General features: G+C 41.9%; 3 protein-coding genes across 4 annotated transcripts in view; 2 read left to right on the forward strand and 1 right to left on the reverse strand.

Moving 5' to 3' along the window:
• The window catches only part of cdkn1d (cyclin-dependent kinase inhibitor 1D), a 4,357-nt gene extending 1,339 nt beyond the window's left edge, over positions 1-3,018 (forward strand). For both annotated transcript variants that reach the window (XM_005915653.3, XM_005915654.2), the window contains exons 2-3: positions 976-1,466; positions 1,562-3,018. In XM_005915653.3, coding sequence (XP_005915715.1) covers positions 976-1,466; positions 1,562-1,620 — 550 coding nt within the window. In that variant the 3' untranslated portion in view covers positions 1,621-3,018. The remainder of the gene's footprint in view (positions 1-975; positions 1,467-1,561) is intronic.
• A 125-nt stretch (positions 3,019-3,143) lies between these two features.
• slc37a3 (solute carrier family 37 member 3) lies at positions 3,144-13,645 on the reverse strand. The gene is made up of 12 exons (XM_042217696.1): positions 13,515-13,645; positions 11,163-11,361; positions 10,041-10,155; positions 9,663-9,755; positions 9,254-9,337; positions 8,956-9,101; positions 8,520-8,616; positions 7,434-7,575; positions 6,467-6,568; positions 6,099-6,298; positions 5,859-5,924; positions 3,144-5,613 (listed from the first exon to the last, which is right to left on the reverse strand). The coding sequence occupies exons 2-12, from the start codon at positions 11,237-11,239 to the stop codon at positions 5,521-5,523; spliced, it is 1,215 nt and encodes a 404-aa protein (XP_042073630.1). The 5' UTR covers positions 11,240-11,361; positions 13,515-13,645; the 3' UTR covers positions 3,144-5,520.
• Positions 13,646-14,583: 938 nt separating this feature from the next.
• Positions 14,584-23,605, forward strand: part of LOC102305732 (DENN domain-containing protein 2A) — a 14,166-nt gene continuing 5,144 nt past the window's right edge. Inside the window, exons 1-13 of the mRNA XM_014329606.2 lie at positions 14,584-14,801; positions 16,460-16,531; positions 17,618-18,748; positions 18,839-18,930; positions 19,316-19,410; positions 19,512-19,724; positions 20,355-20,448; positions 20,532-20,582; positions 20,676-20,872; positions 20,994-21,103; positions 21,294-21,363; positions 21,668-21,745; positions 23,514-23,605. The exon at positions 23,514-23,605 is cut by the window's right edge and continues 61 nt beyond it. Of these exons, the coding sequence (XP_014185092.1) occupies positions 16,473-16,531; positions 17,618-18,748; positions 18,839-18,930; positions 19,316-19,410; positions 19,512-19,724; positions 20,355-20,448; positions 20,532-20,582; positions 20,676-20,872; positions 20,994-21,103; positions 21,294-21,363; positions 21,668-21,745; positions 23,514-23,605 (2,282 nt within the window). The 5' untranslated portion in view covers positions 14,584-14,801; positions 16,460-16,472. The remainder of the gene's footprint in view (positions 14,802-16,459; positions 16,532-17,617; positions 18,749-18,838; positions 18,931-19,315; positions 19,411-19,511; positions 19,725-20,354; positions 20,449-20,531; positions 20,583-20,675; positions 20,873-20,993; positions 21,104-21,293; positions 21,364-21,667; positions 21,746-23,513) is intronic.

Consider the following 23,605-nt stretch of genomic DNA (forward strand, 5'->3'; position numbering starts at 1 on the left):
TGTAACGGTTCCTGTGGGTGTGCAGGTGCCGTAAATGCATTTAAGTGTACGTGTGAAAGTATAAGCATTATAAAGTATTAGGTGTCAGACAGTTGCGCAACTCCCTCACCCCCCAACTCAGGGTCTAATTGCTGTCTTTCAGGCTTATCTTCGCCCGATAGAGTGCTGGTATGTTCAAGAGCAGAATAGGCGAATTTGTAAAGTGCGTTTTCACCTCTGGAAAAACAGATGTCTTAACGGAGCGTTTCTAAATCAGTTATGCAGGCAGGGGAAAAAAAGAGGCAATTCATGACCACAAACCAATTTCCAGCGCTGGGCTCCCTTCCTGAGGGTTTTGACCTACATTTGCATGGGCAAAATCATTTAGTGTTTATGTATTTATTTTAGCTTTAGGTCTGCCTTCAGAGAGGAAAGACAACTTTTTACGCTGCATTAAGTGCGTGGCAATAACTGCCTATCCCAAATACCATGTTTGTTCTTTTTAAGCCCTGGGAAGTTAGTTGGAGTTGTTTGTAAAATGTTAACTGGGTTTGGCTGGGAGTTGGAAACCAGCGGAGGCTGTGCTCAGAATTCATCAGTCTGCCTCTAATGAAATGTCACAAATGCAGGGGAAACATTTTTTTGTCGACCTTCTGACCATTACTGTCGACCTTTGGCCTGTGAACACCAGAGCAGGTGTCGCTCTAGGTTCACTTTGAAGCTGCAGGCCAGTGAGGGTTGCTGGAGATTTATTTGGCGTTAGCTCATGTACCTGTTGCTGCAACAGTTACTCAGCAGGTGAGGGCACATGTGTGTGTGTGTGTGATCACATAAAACATGTGGGCGCCCAAGAGGCCGATATGGGTGAGGGCGGGGGTTTAGGTGTTCAAAAGCTTGAGTGTGTGCGTGTGTAATCTGTGCCAGTAAAACCCCAGATCACACCTCATTTGGAACTCCACTGGACTAATATATCCATGTGTGTTTGCTCTCTGATAGGGACATGGCGATGGCCTCTAAATCAATAGCGGAACCAGCTATGGAATCCGACCCAGAGCTTTCGCGCCTGGGAGGCATCGAGGCCTGGAAGTTGAAGGCGGGGCCGGTGCGGAAGAACCTCTTCGGGCCCGTGGATCACCAGCAGCTGCAGCAGGACTTCCAGCGACTGTTCTGCATGAGCGTGGAGGTGGCCAACAAGCGCTGGAATTTTGACTTCCAGAGCGACGTGCCGTTAGAGGGCTCCAACATCCAATGGGAGGCACTAAGGTGTCAGGACGTGCCGGCGTTTTACCGCAGCTGCACGGTTCGACCGCTGGCGAGGTCTGGAGCTGAGAAGACAAAGGAGAGACGGCGGACGTCGTCTTTGTCGGGCGAGGGTTCGCCTGGGTCGAGCGCCTCGTCTGGGTCTGGGGACGAGTACCTAGAAGTAACCACTAGGGGGTGCTACCGGATCCAGCGAACGGGGAAACGCAGACAGGCTGCGATCACAGGTGAGTTCGCCGGATTAGCTTGATTAAGACAAGGAAAGTTAAACCTCTGTGGTCACACTCATAACTGATTTCCACTCTGTTCTCTCACTCTGCAGATTTCTTCAAGGTAAAGAAGAGGAGGCTCCTGCATAACAAGGCTTCCTCTCGGCAGTAGAAAAAGCACAGTGAGCGGAGGATCACAAGTGGTCGACATCCCTCCTCACATCACCTCATATGCATCACATGTAGATATGTAGCAATATGCAAGTGACTGTCCACAAGCTCATACATGCATGGGCTTAAAAACTTCTGACACCACATACCTTTATAACTCAGCACAAGGAAGCTACCATCGCCCAAGTAAATTAGACTCTAGAAATCGGTTTTTGTGGATAGCTAGAAATAATAATAATAATACTGTATACTCTTCATACTGTTAGCTTTTTTTGTTAACTATACTGTGAAATCATTCTGAATGCACTCTCGCAGGATCCAACAGAAAACAGGCTCTAGTTTGAAGAGGTTAATGTTCTTCTGAACGTGCCTTAAGTAGTATTTGACCTCAGCCCTTGACCTTTTTTTTTCTCCCCACCCTCCCTCTTGCTGCAAGTCATAAGTGATTTTCATTTGACAAGTTTAGCCTTTAGTCTAACCCCACAGCGCGTGGGGTCAAAACCTCGCCCGTAGTCAAAATGTGGTGACGTGACTGGGATCAACCTTTGGGGCAAAAGGTCAGCGGTGGAGGTTTCTTAGGGAATGTGGCTGTACGTCAGGGTTTTAAATTATAATAATGTTTCATATATCACTATTTATTATTCAGATTGATAAAAAAAAATAAAGTGTAAAAGCGAGGTAATTAAATTACAACTTAGACTACAAGCCCTTATGGCTCATAAAACACTCCACCGTTGCCACTTAAAACTATCTGAAACCATCAAAACACAGCAAAAAAAAAAAAGTACAAACTATTTCCCCCTTTTTTTGCTTTATATTATTAGCATCTTTTTGGCAACAGACTATAAACATATCTTAATGGTTGGCTTAAGCTTTTATTAATGTAGCATGTTCCCACTCTTCGTGTGATATTGTAAATGCGAATGTAGTGTTTTTATCACTGTGGTGCAGCTCAGAGGAACCAAATCTTCTGGTTCTACCGTTTAACTTTTTTTTTAATATATAAAAAAGTGTCACATTTTCTGTTGCTGTGCAGTTGTATAAGGCTTGTATATAGAAGATACATATATGTGTGTGTGAGTGTGTCAATGTTTTTTCTCCCCTTTTATTTTGTTTTTTCATTCGTTTTAAAAGTTGCGGCAGCTGATGCAGTCCAACCAAAGGATTAAGTTGCTCACTGTTTGAGCGATCAGTTGTGGGTTACAGAAAGTCTCCAACACTTTAAAAACAAAAAGAGTTTTTCTGTTGTGATCCGTTACTGCATGTTTTGTGACTCAAATAGCATGCGGCTTGCCCTAGCTACAGTGATTCTAATTTGTATAAGGGTAAAAAGCCATAGCCTGGGTTTATCTGTTGTAACTACCTCATCATAAAATTCAATAACACAAATATAAGAAAATCATAAAAAGACAAAAAAAATCAATCAGTGTAGCTCAGGTTGTTTGTGTCTACAGGCATGAAAGAGAGACAGACTCAACGAGGGGGAAGTTGTTATTCTGTTGTGGTAAAAACCTGTTGCTTCGTGTCGGGTTTCTCATCAGGTGAAAGAGTCAGTGTGTCATAGGGCCGTGCAGAGGAAACTCGCCGAGGGGCGGTGTGGGGTTAGCTTTTGTTGTTGTTCCCTTTACTTTGCTTTGACACCATTCCCAAAATACACATGAGGAAAACAACAAGGGTCAGATTTAACCAGAACAAGAGGAAAAATGTCTCAGATCCTATCTGGATCAAAGGATTTCTGCATCCAGATGATGAGTGGTCTGTAAGTGCCCCCCCTCCAGAGTGTGTCTGTCTCTCTTTCATGACTCAGCTGCCTCTGCCTGTGAAAACTCACCATGAAAGTAGTTGTTTATAATCATGTTGGGTTTGACTTCCATGATTTTGCACAACTGTTTTTCACACATTTCATAAAAGCAGAAATTGCTTCTTCTTTCTTTTTAAAATCTTTTACTTTATCTCTGTGTAAGTTTGAATGTGCATCTGTTTTTTCAGCGTGTTTGTAGTAACTTATTTTCAGTCTTTGTCATTTGTTTTCAGAGGGACATCATTTTAAATTCCCCATTCTTTCTTGTTGTTTTGGTTTAGTTTAGTTTTGCTGTAACTAACTAATTGTTTTTCTTTGAAACCATATCATTGCACTACTTTAAACATTTTTGACAAAGGAACTACTTTTTTATGGTAATCTTCAAAAATAAGGAAAAAAAAAATTCTTAAAGAGAAACAGACATGGAGTAGATGTGTCCAAGCAGATCTGCCATGTTGTTGAACGTGGCTTCTAACAGTTAAGCAGCATTTTGTAGCTTTGCTCCTCAAATCCACTGAGAGGAAAAATAAAAATAAAATAAAATCTAAGAAAAATTTGGACAGAAATAGAATGAATCTCTAGTGTCTCACTCTGCTCAAGCAACCGCTGCTTTCCTAACTCACCTGTCGCAGCTATATTAAAAGGTAGTGCATACTTTGTATATGCATGAATGTATGACAATATTTCCATACGATTTATAATAATTTTTTTAAACTGTAATTTAATACTGGTACATGCATCTTTGCAACATGTAAGAAGTGTAATTAAAAGAGATTAATTGCTGAGTTGAATGAAGGCTGTTGGTGTTTTAATGTGCTTCAGTCAGTTAAATGTTTATGAATTATATGGATATAAACTGAAATTACCAGCACAACACTTGTTTCTGCTTCAACAGGAAAGAAAAGGGAGTGAAGGTTTAAGTTTGCATTCAGAGCACCCCCTGGTGGATTTGATACAACACTGCACAGACAGCAAACCATTCATGAAATAAAAATTGCATTTATTTAAAACAAAAAACAGTTACATTTGTTAAAAATTATATGGAATCTCATATGATTTTTTTTATTTTCAAGAGACAAAGAAAATTTCTTAGCATGATAAAAAAAAATTGCAATAGCTATTCCTAAATGTGCTTTACACAATCCTATATAGCTACATGCAAATGTGCAGCTAAATTAACCATCTTAACCAGAACAAATTGCCCACCTTGCAGATACCACTGCATCTAAATTAAACATATTTACCTACACTGGCTGTTAAAACCAAAACCTGGACATAACCTACATGGATTTACAGTTAAAAATCAGTTAAAACATATGCAGGGCTCCTGATGCACACAGGCAAACCTTTCCACCATGGTAGTGTGTTTTACAGAAATAAGGCATGCTATGCTGTTAACACAGAGTTTAAGAACATTTCTGCCCGTGTGTGCAAGTTAAGACACTAAAACTTAAGATGTGAACATTCGAGCAAACAGCAAATGGAAAAGGGAAAAATGAAAATCACATGTACACAGAATGAAGAGAACCAGCCCCCTGCCATGAAAAGACTTTACAGTACAACATTAAAACACAATTACAAAAAACTGTACACAGGTGAGATAAAATGGCAGTGATCTGGAGCTTTCCCAGACCTCTAAAAGTGATTTATTAAAATGTTTTAAGGCTTGTGCCTGATTACCGTGAGAAGAACATAGTGCAATATTTAAAATGACTAAAATATGATACATATCTACAAGAACTGATTACAGAGTTCTACTTTACAATCACTGTTCACATTCCTTGGGCATTAAGCTTTCTCAAAGAGTCTGATCTTTACGGTAAGAAGCTCTAGTTTCTATATTTGGCAACACTGATTCAAATACATCAACATTCACATCCATTTAAAACCTTAAAATATACACATTAGTACATTCTGGGATGTTTTACAAAGCCCTGAATATACAGAACAGTGCAACCTGTTGTGTTTTTTTTCTTCTTAAGGCAAGGACTTCAGCTTAAACTCCAAATCTTACATGCACTGTAAGTAGCATCATCTTTCAACAACCACAAAATCACACCAGACCTGATTACAGTAAAAACTGATGGTGGTTAAGATTTCTTACAGCTGCCGTTGCCGCGCTCGCCTCTCTGTCCACATGGCCCGCAGCTCTCTAACAAGCAAGGGAGTGATGAACACAATGCTGCCCGCAGTCTGTAAGACGAAGAGAAGAAGCCTTAAGCAACAAGCGCAAACTGTATATAAAAGATGGATGGAATGTCTTGGACTGAAAAGTGTAACCAGGTGTCATGCTTCGTGACGGTCAGCAGGGGGAGTTTATAAGAAATCCAGCTTACATCTCACTTGATTTACGACCTCGGTAAACACTTTTCTGATTAATTCAAAGTTAAAGTCTTATTTAACACGTTTTGTCCTTTTAAGGATAAGAATTATCTTACCATGACAATGAAGAAGTAGAACACGCTCATCCAGCCCAGCTTGCTCTCTATCAGAGACACCAAGTACTAGAAGACGAGGGAGAAAATGGTCAAATTAAAGGTCAGTCTGATCACTCGTGTGTGTATACAGTCAATGTCATAGCTGTGTCACAAAAAGGCATCAGTGGAAGCAAACATGCTCTCATGCTGCCAAATTCATTCTGTTTAATTCTCCAATTAGATTTTTTTTTTCATCTTTACCTGTCCTGCAGCAGCTCCTATACTTCCAGTTCCATCCACTATACCAGTGACAGTAGCCAAGGCCTCCTTACTGCCCCTCAGAGCATCCTGCCTGCCAAGGTCAGCAGATATGGCCGAACTGATTATGTTGGACGGCCCACCAATGAAGAGTCCGGTAATAGCTAGCAGCACACCGTTTATCACCTGGTCATTAGGTGATCCTGAGAGAGTGGATTTTAAACGCAAAATTAATCGTGTGAATTTTAAACCTTACAGTGTTATTGTGAGTTTGACGCCTTGACTCATGAAATGCAGTTTTTTTTTTTTATTATTATGAAGAAGAAGATATCGGATCGTGAGCTGTTGTTAGATGACGTGCATGTACTTACGGCTGTATCCCACCAGGGCTCCGATTGCCAGCATCAGACTGACGACCAGCACCGGCGCTCTCTTCCCCATAAAGTCAGAGATCAGACCCTGAAATGTTCCTCCTGATACAAAAAATAGCATGATCAAGGCAAATTAGGAACTGACAAACTGCAAAGTTATTTACCAATGAATACATTACACGTGGGGCTGCATACATCACAGCTCCACTTTAGGACCCTGCCAAAAATAAATAAATATTCACACCACACATTATTTTGTTTAAACCACCATTAAGTACAGCAAGGATCAAAATCAGCCGTGCCGCACACCTGTCGAGGGCGTACTCTGCCTCTCAACTTATGACAGCTGGGATGGGCTCTAGCCCCGCCCCCTACACTGAATTAGACAAGTGGAAGAAAATAGATGGATGAAGGATCCAAATCAAGTTATGCTTATCTGATGGTGCCCCCACCTCCAGAGGCTGCATGCCCCACCGTTAGAGAACCACTGCACTACTATAAGTTGTGATAATAACATTCTATTATTAAGCATCATACAAAATGATGAGTGATAAGTGATTTTAAACAGGACCTTTAATGCTCATTACCAGCTCCAATGGTTTTATTCTTGGACTCTATAAGAGCAGCTTTGCTTTGATCCCAGCTCCAAACAATCTCACACTGGTCCCCAGCTCATCAGTTCTCTGAAACAAGCTGTTTTAGTTCCTCTCCTTACATACTTCCTTTAAGCAAACTTTGCCCTGATTGGTTGCCCCTCGCAAACAAAGTGTAAAGAGCGGGAGGGATCTGAGATGACCATATCAGGACTATGGTTGCACAGCCAAAAGTCGGAAAAAACATTTCTGGAAAGAGTGTTCAGAGAAGCCTGAGTGTTTAGTCACAGGGATGACTGACTGTTTCTTTCAAAATAGAAAGTCAAACCTCAGTTTTATAACAGAACTTTTTTCTTTTTCAAGCAGCTGCTTACCGATGATTCCTCCGACATCATACCACACAGACAGGCGGTCGGCCTGGGCTTCCTTCCACTTGTAGTTGTTGCTCAAGTAGAAGGGAAGCCAGAAGAAGAAGGAGTAGTTGACCAGCTTCAGACATGCATAAGCCAGGGAATACTGCAGTGCAAGCAAGACAAAGTCATCACACTATAAAAACATTGTTATATAGTTTTATATAGTTCGTCTTCTTCACACTCACAGGCAACACCCCAGGAAGACAGAAAGCCTTTAAGAAGCCGATGGCCTGTGGAGACTCAGCTGGAGGCTCTACAGGCTGCTCGACAGACTGGCCTCGCCTGCTGTACTTCTCCACCTCCACCTCATCCTCCTCGTCGCTCATCAGAGGCTTGTGGCTGTCCGTGTCTGTCTCAATGGGGCTGAGTCCAGTTTCTGACTCCAAGCTCCAAGACCTGACACACACACACACACACACACACACACACACCACACACGACACACACACACACACACACACACACACACACACACACACACACACACACACATTAAAGGAGACCATAAGTTTAATCAAAAGTTTAGCTTATTCAAACTGTTTCAACTTGAGGTAGAGACGAGTTCACACCTCTCATGGAAAGAAGTTATAAAAAGTAAAGATACAAAGTTGATGGTATTTCAAAACAAGCTGAAACCTGATCACATAGTATATGCACCAATGTATTAAGAAGAAATGAGGGTTATAAATTTTTAAGCATTATGGAGAATATGAACACATATGCAACATTCTGGGAAGTACTTTAAGTCACCTTAATATATTTAAAGCATGCAAAAACAAAAACAAAAAAACAAGCAAACACCCTGCAAACTTTTTACATTTTTAACATCTAACATGCTTCCTGAAGTCCTTACCAACTTCCTTTGGGGAGGTAAGCAGGCCGAAGAACACGACCACCCCTCCCGCAAACTGCACAACAGAGGTCACCAGGAAGGCGTACTGCACACAGCAACAGTCAGCACATTATTTCAGTGCTTAGTTGTTGGCAATGTTAAGTGGGGCAGGGGGGGGGGCAACAATAAAACATGTTTGTCTATGTGTGCTTCACCTCATATCCATATTTGAGAACACTGGAAGCAAGGAAAGCACCCAGGATGTTGCCTACAGAGGCGCATGCACTCCACAGGCCAAACACAAAACCACGGCTGAAAAAGAGATAAATGGCATTAAGTTTATTTATAGAACAGCTTTAAGTATTTTTTACTCTGTCACTCGCCGTTTTTAATATGAGCAGAGTATGCCCTGCTGCAGAGCAAAACTGGGTCTAAATAGGCCTATGTTCTCACTGTGGCACCAGTGAATAGAGGCTATTGATGGCGAGTGTGAGCATCTGTATTTCCATTTGGGTGTGTATGATGAAGGTCGACTTGGCAAATATGAGCCTGACTAATATTTCTGGGTTGGACAGATGCTGTGTCTGTGATCCAAACTCATCTGGCAGCCGTTAAGGCAAAGATAATGACATTCACAGAAATGACACGCACCCCGCCTTCCCGAACCAGTTGCCCATGACGGCCACCACGCAGGGCCAGACGGCCGACTGCAGCAGGCCGTTCAGCACCCACAGGCTGCTGTACAGGTAGATGTTGTAGATGTGGAGCCATTCAGTCAAAGTGCCAAACACAAACTCCTGCAGAAACATGCACAGCTTTCTTGAGTGTTTGGTGTTGTAGTTGTCAGAAACTTTACTTTTTGTGTGGATTTTATACAGATATCAGCAATGATTAATGCAAAAACCACCACCCTAATAATCAATCATATAATTCTGTACTATGTACTAACCACTGCAGCAGAGCCACACAGGCCAAAGCAGAGCACATAGCGGAGGTTCACTCTGTCTCCAATCATACCACTCAGATACAGACCCTGTGTGGACACGAACAAAAAAATGGAGAAAATAAATAAATAAATAAAAGTCTGATCTGATTTTGTTCAAATTATAGGCATAATGTACTTTCTCAGTGAGTTCCAAGAACAAATCTGATACTTAGTGTTACAGAGATGTGCTGGCCTTTGTTTTACTCTTATCATAATCCACACAGGTCACCAGATGGTTCAAATGATTTCCATTCCTGAGTAAATGCAGGCCCAACTTGGCACGGGGTCGATACACAAAATTATCTTCTGCTCACAGTTTTACCAATTTGTGTGGCAGACGCATCCTAATAAACAATGAAAATCATGTACTCACCACTGCATATGAGAAGAGGAAGATGGAGTCCAGAATCCCCAGAAACAGAGTGGCCTGCTTTTCATCCTCAAACAGACGATTATCCTGCCAGGTCTGGGACAGTCAGAGAAAACGTGATTGTGCAGAGTTCATACAAGCTCTTAGACCAAGGACGTGACTGTAAAAGTTTTGCTTTTGTGCATCAGGGATTAAGTTAAACTGCAGAGAAGCTAACTTACTGAAGTGTGCACATTGAAAAACAATAACACACAAAAAAAAGTAAAAAAAAAACAAAGGCTTTACTTTGGAATTGTGGCCAGCCAAAAATATTTCTGACTTATTTTAATTTCAGCGTTGTATATGTGGGAGACACATTGTTCTGTGCTGTATGCTCATTACCTCGCCAGGCGAGAAGGCAGGTGAGCTGTCATTAAGAATGAAAGGCGTCCACTGAGCTGAGATGCTCACTTTCACATTGCTGAATGTCTTCCTGGACGCATGCAGCAACACGTAGCTGGAAAGACAGAAAGCAGTTTTACTCAGAAAGGAATGACAAAACATATGTGGACAAACATTTACTGAAAGTGCAGCGCAGTTATTTCATTCTTATTTAATATAATGGATCAAGGTTACATTTATGAGTTTTGAACATGCTTTTTGTTTTGAACATGGATTTTTGAGGGCTCTTGGGTACAACAGCTCTCTAGTTGTAAATAAAAAGGTAAAATTCCAAAGTAATGTCATTTCAGCTGTGCAAGAAACACTGAAATTACATACTTAAAAATGAAAATGAAAAAAAAAAACCCCAAACAAAATCCACTTCCAAAACAACTGAATGCTTAAGCCAAATTTATGCTTGTAATAAAGATTTCATGCACAAATGTCCGATGCCATGGCAACAGCAATTGCTCTATATGACTTTTACTTGAACCAAAATAAAGCAAAGCCTATTATATGATACACACTGTCTATTTAAAACGACATGAATTTCTTTGCTAGATTTGTTAAATAAAAGAAAACTAAAACTAAACGTTAGTAGCAAAAATAGGGTTACAGCGAACAACTAATAAACCTCCACAGTGAATAGGGATGTGCATTTCCATGCATATGATTTGATCAAAAATTGTTAAAAAACAAACAAGAAAATGGATACATTTATTTTTTCCTACACTCTAATGTGTTTCAGAGTATGATAATAAAACAAGACAGATAAATCTGAGCTGATTTAATCTCTCATAGATCTTTAACTTGACCTCACAGCTCACATGCATTCACACTGCATTAACTATATGGCTAGATTGGACTTGCTGGGATTAAAACTGCTGCAAAAAAATGTGTGTAAATTCCATCATTCCAGATACAGTTTCAAGTTTTCAAGTTTGTGCAGCTCTTGTCAGTTTTCTGTTAGTCTGTGGATATCTCACGTAGCACAATGTTATCTAGACACCGGCACAGGATGACATTTGCATTCCTACTCAAGGCTTACAGGAAGTTCTATAGGGCGGGGTGACTCCAAATTACCTAAAGAAGGTGAGAAGAAAGACAACCAGATGATGATGAGTGTACTGTGACAGAGAGGCACAGCATGATGGAGGCATCACAGGAGCGGCCAAAACAAGAAAGAGGAGGAAGGTGTTGGTGAAGGTCTTCGAGGACAGGGAGGGGGTTCAGCTAGAGTCTTCCACTATACCACATGGGACAAACACATCACTAGACGTGCCTGGAGAAGAAAGAAAGCCAATGTCAAACTAAATAACGTATTTTTCATTCAGCACTGATTATAGGACAGGGCTGCAGACACAGACCACAGGGGAAACTCCTCTGATTACATAAAGAAGGCAGATTTTACAGAAGCCTATGGGAAAACAACCCCTCAGCTCCCCTTATCTATCACCTGTGTAAACACTTTCCTTATGAGCTTATGGCTTCAGCTGACAGTCACAAGTTTTATCTAATAAAACACACTGTTTGTGTTGTAAATTTTTATCCCAACAAAAGTGAAACACAACGATAAAGCAGGGTTTTCTTTAGGCAAGGCCTAACAAGACTGACCAGTATGGTGCTCGGCCCTGGTTTTAAAACCAGGATGGGTAACATCACTCTGTTCAAAGCTTCACACCAATACACCCTGACCTCACTATCCATATGGTGGGTACATCCAGCTATCATATACAGTCTATAGTTCAATGGAGACTGTGGGATAAATATTATTGTGGCTCATTAATTCGTTTCAAGTCTCTGATAATTCCAATATGGCAGCCAGTCAGTACTTCTTGTTAAAGAACTATGTCCCCATAGGTTAAAAGATAAATATGAAGTAATGCACCTCATCTGAAAGCTGGGATTTGTGTGTTGCCTTAAAAAAAAGAGGGCTCAATGGACCCAGTGTGCACTGACTGTCTTCATTCCATCCTGTTCAGCTGTAACACTGCTTTGCTTCATCTTTATAGCGCTCTACCAGAATACACGGACCGAAATGATGGCAAAACTCTGGTGAGCTGCTGATGACCTGCTTGCTTAGCATGACTATTTTAATGCTTGGACCAATTTCTCGAAGTCAGTTTGAGATCTGAGTTTTCTAACTCTCGACGCATTTGATAAAAGTGGTCGAAAGCAGGTGTGAAAAATAAAAATGAAAGTCACTTCGAGTACTTGACACGGGAAATCCTGAGGGGCCGGTGTTGTGCCAAAAAGTGATTGCCTGCCAAAAACTGATTTCCGGTATTTGCCAAAAACTGATTGCTCGTATTTAAACTGCTATAAGTAACTTGTTGGGCTATAATATGTGAAACATATGTCAAATGCATCCCTCATGGATGACATAAAGTCATCTTGAGCCACAAACAACATTCGTGTAACAAGGTAGAAGCCGCAATCAGTTTTTGGCAGTGACTTTTATATAACCTTTATTTATGCAGTTACAAAAATCTCATTAACATAAAAAATGTCTTTTGTAAGAGTAAGTTGGCCAAGAGGACAGCAGAAATGGCAGCAAATATTACAATAGTTCTGTAAAAATATTTTAAGTGGGGATAAAGGACCGGATTGGTTATAATGTAAGTACAATAACACAGAGTTATAAAGATACTTGAAAACAGATAATTTTTTAATTATATATATATAACCCCTTTGTAAACCCGAAGCCTATTTACCAACATACGTAAAGATATTACACATAAAAAATACACAGAAACATTGGAAATCAGTTTTTGGCAGTATTACACAGTATCTACAATAGTTTGTACACCCTTGTTTAAACTCTAGTTTTAAACTAGATGCAATACAAAAACAAAACTCTGTAACAGTGGCAAATGAGGCGCATGGGAAAGTTTAACCATGGACACCTCTTTTCATTCATTTTGCTCTTATAGAACCTTCATATAGGACAGAAGTGTCTGACAAGCTCCCAGAAGACAAAAAGGATCTAACAAAAAAATTGTCTGCAGTGTGGGCTATGCTGTGCACTTAATACAGCACACTGGAGGAATATGACCGAGACGTGCTGTGCTGACAAATTTCGATAGCTCGGAACAGACGGGCTTTTGTTTTGAACCAAGCAATCACAATTTTATGGACTCCGTGGTTAAATAATGATTTACGTCTTCGTGGATCAACGACACATCTTGCCACTGAAGTTATAAACCCTCCACTGTTGTTCTGCCAACCGAATTAACGTTTATTTTGTGAAAAGAAGCTACTGCCACACCTACAGAGCAGTTTCTCTCCACCTCGGCTTTCTTAGTAACAAGCCGCATACTGGTTCGAGCCTTTCGAGTCAATTCCGGGTTCGTTGCGCCTTTAAAATCACCACAAACATCTCCGAAAAAACAGCTGACTGCTACTAACTCTTTGAAAACAAAAACATATGCTGACCTTTCAGCTCTGACTCCCGTTGGCTAGCTTGCTCTTGATGAAGCGTCAGTTTTGTGTTTACTGTGTGTTGCCCCGTCACTCCAAACGTCAACTTTCGCAGAGCGCCAAGGCGCGCTGCTGCCGCCAGTAGGACAGGAGTGGAATTACAGCTCCCCCCACCGCCCCAAAAATAACAGCTGGGATTGACTGTTGAAAAAAAAAGTGAGCCAGCTGCTCACATTTCACCTGCTGCCGTGCCACTTGTTCGCGAGAATCCAACTTTCATTGGCTACAAGCAAATGTATTTACAGTTTAAAAACTGCAGCGCCAAAAAAGTCCGTTTACAGCAGGGTTGCAGCACTTGAACTTGGACAGCACTACATTTCTGGTAAGCATTTGGCAATTATGTAGATTTATCTAATCGTATAGTTGATACATATGTATGTAATACTTTTACAAAGCCTTCTAGCTTCTCAAACATCCAAAGCCTCACGTCCATTCACGTGCAAGAGCAACGTGGTACGCGGTTGGGTGTGGTGATAAAAGATGTGAGTAAACTTGAAGTTTAAAAGTTGAAGGATTTAAATCCACGCTTATATGTAGTAAATGTAAATAAACACTCCCATAAATATTTATATCAAACATTTGCATAATGACAGTCAAAAGTACAAACAAATGTAGAATTTTCCTTTTTTACATGTTCTCCTATCAATTTCTGTATGACAGTGAACGTAACGTCATTGGAAATCATTGGAGGGGGGTTGTGCAGCTGCACGAGCAGCTGGAATGAAAAACAATTCCAATGAATTTCAGATTTGGAGGGAAAAGCCGTAATATGATGATGTCTGTCCCACATTCCACAAATTTCCACACAGCTTGTGGATGTAAAGTATGGGATGAAATAGTTTTAGTTAGCATCAAGAGACATCTATCCATCCATTCATTCGTACACAGCTCGTTTCTGAAGCCAGCTCTAAGTGAATCAACAGTAAAGAAAGAGAGAGCGAGAGAGAGAGAGAGAGAGAGAGAGAGAGGGAGGAAGTCATAACCAGGGTGAGGGGAGAGAGAGGGTGATTAGAGGCGAGGCAGGGAGAGGGGGGCACGTTCAGCACTGTGTCTTCAAGGCTCACTAAGATAAGCAGTCGATGAATTGTTTCAAGGCTTAGAAAATCTATTTGAACCTGGGCATATAAACTGTACACTACAGCTGTTTTGGAAGTTATACCAATGGATACTGTTATAGCAGCATGGGATGCACTGTGCTCCCATTCCACTGATGAACACATGAAAACTGTGCAGCGAAAGGAGGTAAGAAACTGATTTAATGTTTTAATTTGAAAGGAGATAATGTTAGAAATGATCTGATTTCAGCAGAATATGCACTGTGCCCATGAGTTTGTCTTTGCCAGAAGAAACAGATTACTGCAGAATATAATTTCACTGTATCTAAATATACACTCCTACGCTTTGTTTGACACACCTGCTGAACTGCTTGTTAACACAAATATCTCATCAGCCAGTCACATAAGAGCAATTTGGGCCATTTAGGCATGGTCAAAATGGCCTACTGAAGTTTAAACTGAGCATCAGAATGAGGAAGATAGGTGATTTAAGTAACTTTGAATGTAAAAGGGTTGTTGATACCAGACGGGCCGGTCAAGTACTTCCAAAACTGCTGTTCTACTCATATTTTCCCACACACCAAAGAGAAAGTATGCAGTGAGCGGCAGTTCTCTGGGCAAAAATACATTTGTTGATGCCAGAGGTCAGAGGAGAATGGCTCGACTGCTTCAATTTAATAAGACAACACTACCACAAATAACCATGTGTTACAATCAAGGTATGCAGAATACAGAATACAGCAGCAGAAGACCATACCGGGTGCCACTCCTGTTAGCTAAAAACAGGGAACTGAGGTTACAGTTCACACACAGGCTCACCAAAAGTGGACAAAAGATAACTGAAAAATCCTCTACTGTGACAGTGAGCTGGTAGTATCAGAAGACATAAGAGCATGGATCCATACTGCATTGGATCAACAGTTCAGGCTCGTTCTGGTGGTGTAGTGATTTGGGGGATATTTCTAGCCACACTTTAAACTGAGCATCATTTAAACACCACAGCGTACCTGGCCAAAATCTCTGAGGGACGTTTCCAGCACCTTGTCGGTGAAGAATTAAGGCCATGACGGTAAAAAGGGATCCAGCCTGGTACAAGCAACATGTACCTAAAGGGGCCACTGATTGTATGTTTGCTAATAAAGTAAGATTGAAGTGGTGCTTTTTCTAATTCTAACTAGTATTGTGTATCTTGTTGCCAGGATGTATCTTCTAGCAAATGGTATAGCTCTAAATGGCTTTTTTTATAGCCAGTCAGCTACCCTACAGCCTTAAGGGTGGTATGTAGTCCTTATGCACATCTGTCATATCATTTGGAGTGTATATCAATAAACAAATGATGGCAGGGGCCTCACATATGGGAAATCACCAAGCCCTGTTTTAGAGGACGCTGAACTGCAAGAACATTGACCTCGAAGATGTGAAAGTACGAGAATTTGCACAGCAGCTTTGTCACAGCAGGGGTCAAATGTTTGGAAGTGGTGGAAAAACCAGTATACTACAATACACTAAAGGAGAGGAAAGAAAAAGGCAGGCCCTAAATGACTGCTGAATGAAGTGTTAGTTAGTGTGATGAACTACTTCGGGGAGTTGCACTTGAGTCTCTGGCTGTCATGGTTTCTTTGATTTTGCCCAGCTGTCCTGTGGCCCGAATGCTGAAGTTTACCAGCTTAATGTTTAATCTACTAAAAATGCAATGTGAAGACTATATAACAGTGTTAAGCCGGATCGCTATTGTCAGTGGGAGCAAAACCACAACAACCGCCAATGTGCAATTCAACGAACAAGCAAAATCAGAGAAGATGCTGACAGAAGTTGCTTCTATGTCTCTCTTTCTCTCTCTCCCAGGTGTGCAGTGATCATGGAGGCCGCTGAGAGAATGAAAACAAAGCAAGATTACATCAACTCATCTATCAACAGGTTTGTATCTGACCAGGTTTACCAGTGAGGCATTAAAATAGGACACGGGCCTTCACAAATTTCTCCCTGAGCCCTGAGAAAATAAGAAACCCTGTTAGGCTGCCCTTTAATCATTACATCCATTAAGGGAAAGTCAGAAAAGGTCTTTCAACTTAAGGCTTCCCATTTCCTCCCGTTTATTTATTAAAACATAACAGTTTGATGAAATGGGCTCCAATCCAAGCATGTGTTTATTTAGCGAGGCCGATGAGAAGATGCTCGGTCATAGGCTTGTCCTCTGGCATTTACTCTCAGGATGGATTTTCCCACTGTCCAGAAAAAGACTGAATGTCCCCTAGCTGGCAGTCACTGTGACCATACGGGGAAGTTCAGGGAACTCTGCTAGCAGTAGGTTATTCTTTAATTGGTATTCCATTTATTTTCAATTTTTCTGATTGAATTTGGGAATGTGGAAAAGTATGCATTAAAAAAAAAAAATCCAAATAAATGTTAACGTGTTGTTCCAGGAGACCCGAGCTGGAGATGGTAGACTATGTTTGACAGATTTACCCAAGCCTCCAATTCGCTTTATATTTTCTTTGTTCTTCCAAGTGGAAAAGTATATTTATTTGACTTTATTGCAGATGCTTCAATTTTGCATCATAGCTGAGGGTTTTTTCCACACACTAGGGGACAAAACCACAACTGTGCTCTGAAAGCCATTCTTTTCTATGGTTTCTATTCCTGCTGGCCGTGGCGACATGAAATACGTTCACACAAGCCATCTATCCATACATTTGCTTCTGCTTATCCTTTTCAGGGTCCACTGGGGCGCTGGAGCCTAAGCAGGGTACACCCTGGACAGGTCGCCAGTCTGTCGCAGCGCATTCACACAATCATTACAATATATGACATGCATAAACTGTATGTAAACACCCACATGTGGTTGAAAAAAATGACATAAAACTTGCAGAGTGCAGCAGCCAGTGCAAGACACATTTTGGGTTGTTCGATTTACCCGGAAGTTATCATTGCGTCATGTGATAATGTGCGATTTGCTTTTATATTTCAAGCATTTCTAAAATGATTTCCTATTTTTATTTTTAGGCTAAAGAGGGACTCTCCGGTGGGGGAAAGTGGTTTCTGTTTCGCTTCAGTAGAAAACAAGGGAGGTGAGCACAGAAGAGAGGGAACACTAAAACACCCCTTTACCCCACTGGAAAACCTCATTAACCAGAAGGAAGAATCATCCATGATGGCCCACAGGAGGTCGAGCTTTGACCCTCAGAGCAATGACAATGCTCTCTTAGTAGGAGTCAAGCTGCCCAGATCAAATGGCTGCAGCATCAGGGACAAGATTTCACTATGGGAGGGCAAGGAACCCACTCATTCATCTCTAACCTCGGATAACGTGGGCCAAAGTAGCGGTGTAAAAAGGACAGACTCGCTGCCAAAAAGCAACAATAAATGTATAGAAGACAAGCAAAGTGCAGAAAGTTGCACAAAAGTAGCCCATAAGGAAAAGCAGGATCTCAGGAAAGAAAGTGTAGGAAAAAATGGAGATTCCAGGCCTTGTTCACCGGTTGAACCCACAAAACAGCAAAGAGGAGCATTCAATATCAGTAAGCCTGGTAGCAACCAAGTAAAGGAAGACTGTAAAAGAGTTGTAGTTCACAAAGAAAAACAAGAACACGAGAAAGAGAATGTAGAAAAACTTGGGGATTCAAGGCCCTGTTCGCCTACATCAACAGATAAACAGCAGGTGGGAACCCTGAAAAAAAGCATTGACAGGAGAGCAGCAGAACAGACGAGTCATGAGAAGAGAGCTGTATTCAGTCTTTTTAAAAAGCTGGAGGCTATGGGGGGGAACCATGGAAAAATGCCCCCAGAGCTTGGAAACTACTTCAGCCCACCGAGCAAGGACAAGCAGCTGGAGGTGAGGAAAAACGAATCTGAAGCTTTAGCTCAAAGAAGCACAGTTGCAAGATCTGGGACCAAAGAAAAGAAGGAGCAGCATGAAAATGTGTACACCGAGCCAGGTGCACCCCCCATCAACCCCGTCCCTAAACCCCAACGAACCTTCCAGCACCCAGCTACTGCCACCCTGGGAAGGAGGCAAGGCAGAGGGCAGAGGAACCTCCCGCCACTACCGTCAGTAGCTTCGAAAACTTCCTTGAAACCTCCCTCTGGCATCTACGGAAGACCCAGAGGTGAGAGAGTCCGGGACAGCTTCAACAGGTATCCATGGATTAGAAAGATTATTTGCTTGGTGAAGTTATGCCAGCTGTATGTAATGTATTAACTCGTGCTTTCATCTCATGATGACAGGAGATCCTTTGAGTTCGAAGACCTTGCAGGGTCAAATGGTCTGCTCTTCTCTCGCTCGCTGTCTCAGGAACATCACTATGAAGACATCCTGGGTCAGACACCAACCTGCATTATCCATTGAATGCCTTTATGAGCAAATTGTAGTGGAAGTGTAGTTAGAGGGGATGCAGTTGATTCCAGAGCTGAGTTTTTTCCACTTCTACATGCTAATTGTAACATGCAGATACAGTATTCAGCAGAAAACAATCAAGTATGAGTACAATTTTTGTTAAACGTGTAAAAAAAAAAAAACCCTCCTCAAAACTGCCAGGTAAACTACTTTACCACTTTTACTGCATCAGAAATTAAGTCCAAAGTGTCATGGCAGGACTGCAGCCCTGCTTCACTGTAAAATACTGAATAATGTTAACTTTGTGCACAATTATCAGACATGCTTGAAAACTTGCGTCAAATGCGTCACTTCTGGTTTTTCTGCAGACTCGTCAAATGAGAACCCGTATGAGGATATAGAGTTGGAGAGCCAATGCTCCCAGCAGTCTTTACCTTCCTCTCCTGGTGCTGACACTGCTAAGGTTAAAGTATACCCTGAACTTGAAACAGCAACTACTTGGTTTCAGTAGTTAGAAATAATTATGATTATTATGATTATTATTTATTTATTTTCTGTCCATAGGCCTCCAGACCAGGGTTCTTCAGGCAGAATTCAGGCAGAAGCTTTAAGCTGCTGGACATGCGGAGAACCAACCAGCAGATCCATAGCACTGGAAGCAGTAGAGGTGTTTCATCTCCACCCCAGCTCAGCCCTCCATCTACCCCCACCGGACCTGAACAAGCCTCCTGGCTGCCCGGGGATTCCTATGGCCGCACCTGCCGGAGAATACCGACGGTCTGTGTTTGTGCATGTTTTTTTCTTTTTTTTTTTTGCTGCAGAATCTTATCACATCCATTTTGAACAGTCGGTTTCTTTTATTAACCCTGGCAAATTATTAAGCACATACTATTTAAGACTAATTTGCATGGTTAGTGCTAGTTTTTTACTGGAATGACAACAGCTGGGCACTGATTTAGTGTTTTTAATTGGAGAAAACAAGCACTGCACTGTTTTGCTAGTGATGCATTAGTAGTTGTACCTCGCTTAAGAGCAAAAATAATCCTTTCCTCACTTTTTCAACTTTCCTACTGGAATGTACTGAAGTCGAGGGTGACTTTGCTCCCAGTTCTGATTTCCGAAGCAAATGGAACGTTGCATTAGATTAGGTATCACTGTGTTGGTGTTGTTCCTGGATAATCAAAATAAATGTTGATCCAGCTTCTGCAAGGGACCAATCATGTCATAAGTTTGTGACATGGAAACATCATCACACCACACACCATAACCATAACCCTCAACTCCAATCCTAACTGCCTCCGTTTTTGGATATTTTCCTATACATCAGATACAGCCTCTTTGGACACAGATATCACGCAGTAGTATTTACTGGCACTGAGACATATTTTTCTTTATTCCTTTGGACAGGTTGTACTCAGGATCAACAGCATATTTGAAACTCGGTCCAGGAAAAAGCATCTCAGAAGGATCTATCATTATGCTGAGACAAGCTCGGGCAGAGGTGAGTGTTAAAAGGAATGAAAATTGATTGTAATATTTATTTTACTGTCTAGTAAGTTTGTATTTTTGGGTTTTAATTTACAGTAACAGATGAGAACAGTGACTCTGAGAGTGAAATTGAAGAAAGAGCAAAAGGTAGGGTTTCAATTATTCATTTATTTGTCATTGTTTCTTTATTTTTCACACTGAGGTGTATAATAGTGCTCTGGCTTACATCCTTTCTTCCAGCTCACCGCCAGCGTCTCGTGTCGGTGAAGTCTATACTGAGCCAGCCGAGCCAGGCTCAGGTCCACACCAGAAGACACTCACTCGAACAGGAGCTCCATCAGCGCAAACTTTTTGAATATTTCCTGGTTGTGTCGCTGCAGAAATCAAAGGCTGGAGCGCACTATCTACCAGAGGTCACACAGCAGTTCCCTCCTAAGGTCCTTGAATCATGGCTCATTTTTGTAGTAGTTTAATAATTTAAGACCAAATACATTAAAAAAAGAAGAAATGCAAGAAGTGGTAACTGATCTTAAATCTCTCACCTCATTTTAACTGCAGCTGGAGCGAACCTTCAAGTTCATGAGGGAGACGGAGGATCAACTGAGGATCATTCCTCAGTTCTGCTTTCCTGATGCTAAAGACTGGGAGCCGGTGGAGAGATACCCAAGGTGAGGAGTGTGAAATGAACAGGGCGCCACACTTATCTCAATATAATAAACACTGAAAATTCAACTCTTTATACCACGGGAAACACTATCAATTTCATTATTAGTGTTGACTTTTACAGTATATGTGTATTTTCTCTTTGAAAAGAAAAAATACACTAATTATATTTTTGTCATGGCTCTTCCCTCGCAGTGAGATGTTCTCATTTGTTTTGACTGGAGTGGATGGGAGCCGAAGGTTTGGATACTGCCGGCGTTTACTGGTAAATAGAAATCGTGTGCCGTCACCGAACAGGAAGTAGCTAAATACCACAATGACGGCTGAGTAAATAAGCATACCAGAATAGTGTGCCTGCGCCTGTGGGAAAACAGCCCATCTCAGACTCTGGGCGGAAATGTGTGAGACTGGGAACTGTGTATGTGCGGGTGCGCATGTGTTTCTGCTTATGCATTTCTGTAGGAGGAGTGTGTGTATTGCAATACTGTTGATTTATATACTAGTCTGTCCTCATGTCTAGGAGTACACTAGTGAGTATTATGTGTCATATTTTCATCTTTTTCTCACAGCCTAGTGGAAAAGGCAAACGTCTGCCAGAGGTCTATTGTATTGTCAGCCATCTTGGCTGCTTCAACTTGTTCTCCAAGGTAAATCACTCCTCAGTGATAGCATTTCTGCCCTTTATTGCCCTTTATTGTCATTGTCCATGTCCATGTACAACAAAATTATGGGCACTCCACACCAACTGTGTAGGAATAATGTATAGATAGTAAGACACCGGGAATAAATAACAAACAGGACAAATATATCAAATCAAATCAAATCACTTTTATTGTCACATCACATGTGCAGGTACATTGGTACAGCACATGTGAGTGAAATTCTTGTGTGCGAGCTTCACAAGTTCATATACAGTTAAAAGGGATATATACAAATAAAGAGAAAGGGACACATTGGAGACAAAGTGCTTGGAAATAGTGGAAGAGTCTGTATGCGAGTGGCCTGAGTGATGAGGGTTACTCAGACCATGGCGCAGATTAGTATTGTGAGTGAGCAAGGGTGGGGTGTGGGGGGATAGTGCTTGTTAACAGTCTGAATGGTCCAGGGAAAGAAGCTGTTTGTGAGTCTGGAGGTGTGCGACCTGATTGACCCGAGGCACTGACCAGGTTGCAGCAGGTCAAACAGGTGGTGGGCGGGGTGCAAGGGATTACCTATGATGGCTCTGGTTTTGCTGGGAGAGGAGGATCTGGCGATGGCCTCCAGGGGTGTCAGAGGGCAGCCACTGATTTTTTTTTTTTGGGTGGTGTTAATTATCCTCTGTGCAGCCTTCCTGTTCTCAGTAGTGACCCCTTCATACCAAACACCCAGACAGTAGGAGAGCACCCTCTCCACCGAGGAGTGTTAGAAGGCCAGCAGCAGCTTCTGGTCCCAGTTATTCTTCCTCGGGACACGGAGGAAGTGCAGCCGCCGCAGGGCTTTCTTTAAGGGGCGTTGGTGTTGTGAGTCCAGGTGAGATCGGTGGAGATGTGGGTGCCTGAAAATGAAGGTGGAGACAGATTCCACACATTCTCCACTTAAGATGAGAGGGTGGTGGACCTGCCTGTGCCTCCTGAAGTCCATCATGAGTTCTTTTGTTTTAAGGATGTTCAGCTTTGGGTAATTTTCTGAGCACCAGCGGGACAAGTTCTCTACCTACGCCCTATACACTGTCTCATCTCCATCAAATATGAGCCCAACCACAGTGGTCTCATCAGCATACTTGACAATAACAATGGTTAGATGGGTTGGTGTAGAGTAGGGGGCTGAGAACGCAGCCTTGCGGGGATCTGATACTGAGTGACACCAATAAACAACCTTTATTTGTCACATACACAATGTAGTGAAATGCTTGTGTCCGAGCTGCAGCATTCCAGGGCTTGTTTTTTTGGGTTTTTTTTTTTTAGCATGGCGGGTCTAGCCAGGACCCTTACTGGATAGCGGGTGGGAATCGAACTTGTGACTCCCGCTCCAAAGGTGTGTAGTCTTACTATCCAGAACCATGTCTGATCAGTTTGATCAGAGCCTGTACGTCACTCATCATCCAAGGTTTTTTGGTTAGGAAAAACCCAGATGGTTTTGGTCACTGTCACATTCTCTACGCAGCACTTACTGTAGAAAGGGACAGACTGAGTAAAGGTCTCCATGTCCTGCTGTTCAAAGATGGACCAGTTTGTCAAAACAGTCCTGTGGCTGGAGGATCATCTGGCCACATTTAATGACCTGGGTGGTTCAAGGGGTTTGTTTCCTGAGCAGGGTGTAAGCAGGGATGAGGAGCAGAGAGTGGTGGTTAGATTAAGGAAACTTAATATGTTGGTGGAATTTGGGGAGTACAGATGATAAATGAAATTAAGCTTGTTTTATATGCACGCATTCTAGGTGCTGGATGAGGTGGAGAGGCGCAGGGCTCTGTCTCCTGCCTTGGTCCAGCCTTTCATGAGAGCCATCATGGAGGCCCAGTTTCCAGCTCC

The sequence above is a fragment of the Haplochromis burtoni genome, unplaced genomic scaffold (assembly GCF_018398535.1).
Source record: "Haplochromis burtoni strain Fernald_Lab_line unplaced genomic scaffold, NCSU_Asbu1 Contig_14, whole genome shotgun sequence".
Classification (NCBI taxonomy): Eukaryota; Metazoa; Chordata; class Actinopteri; order Cichliformes; family Cichlidae; genus Haplochromis; species Haplochromis burtoni.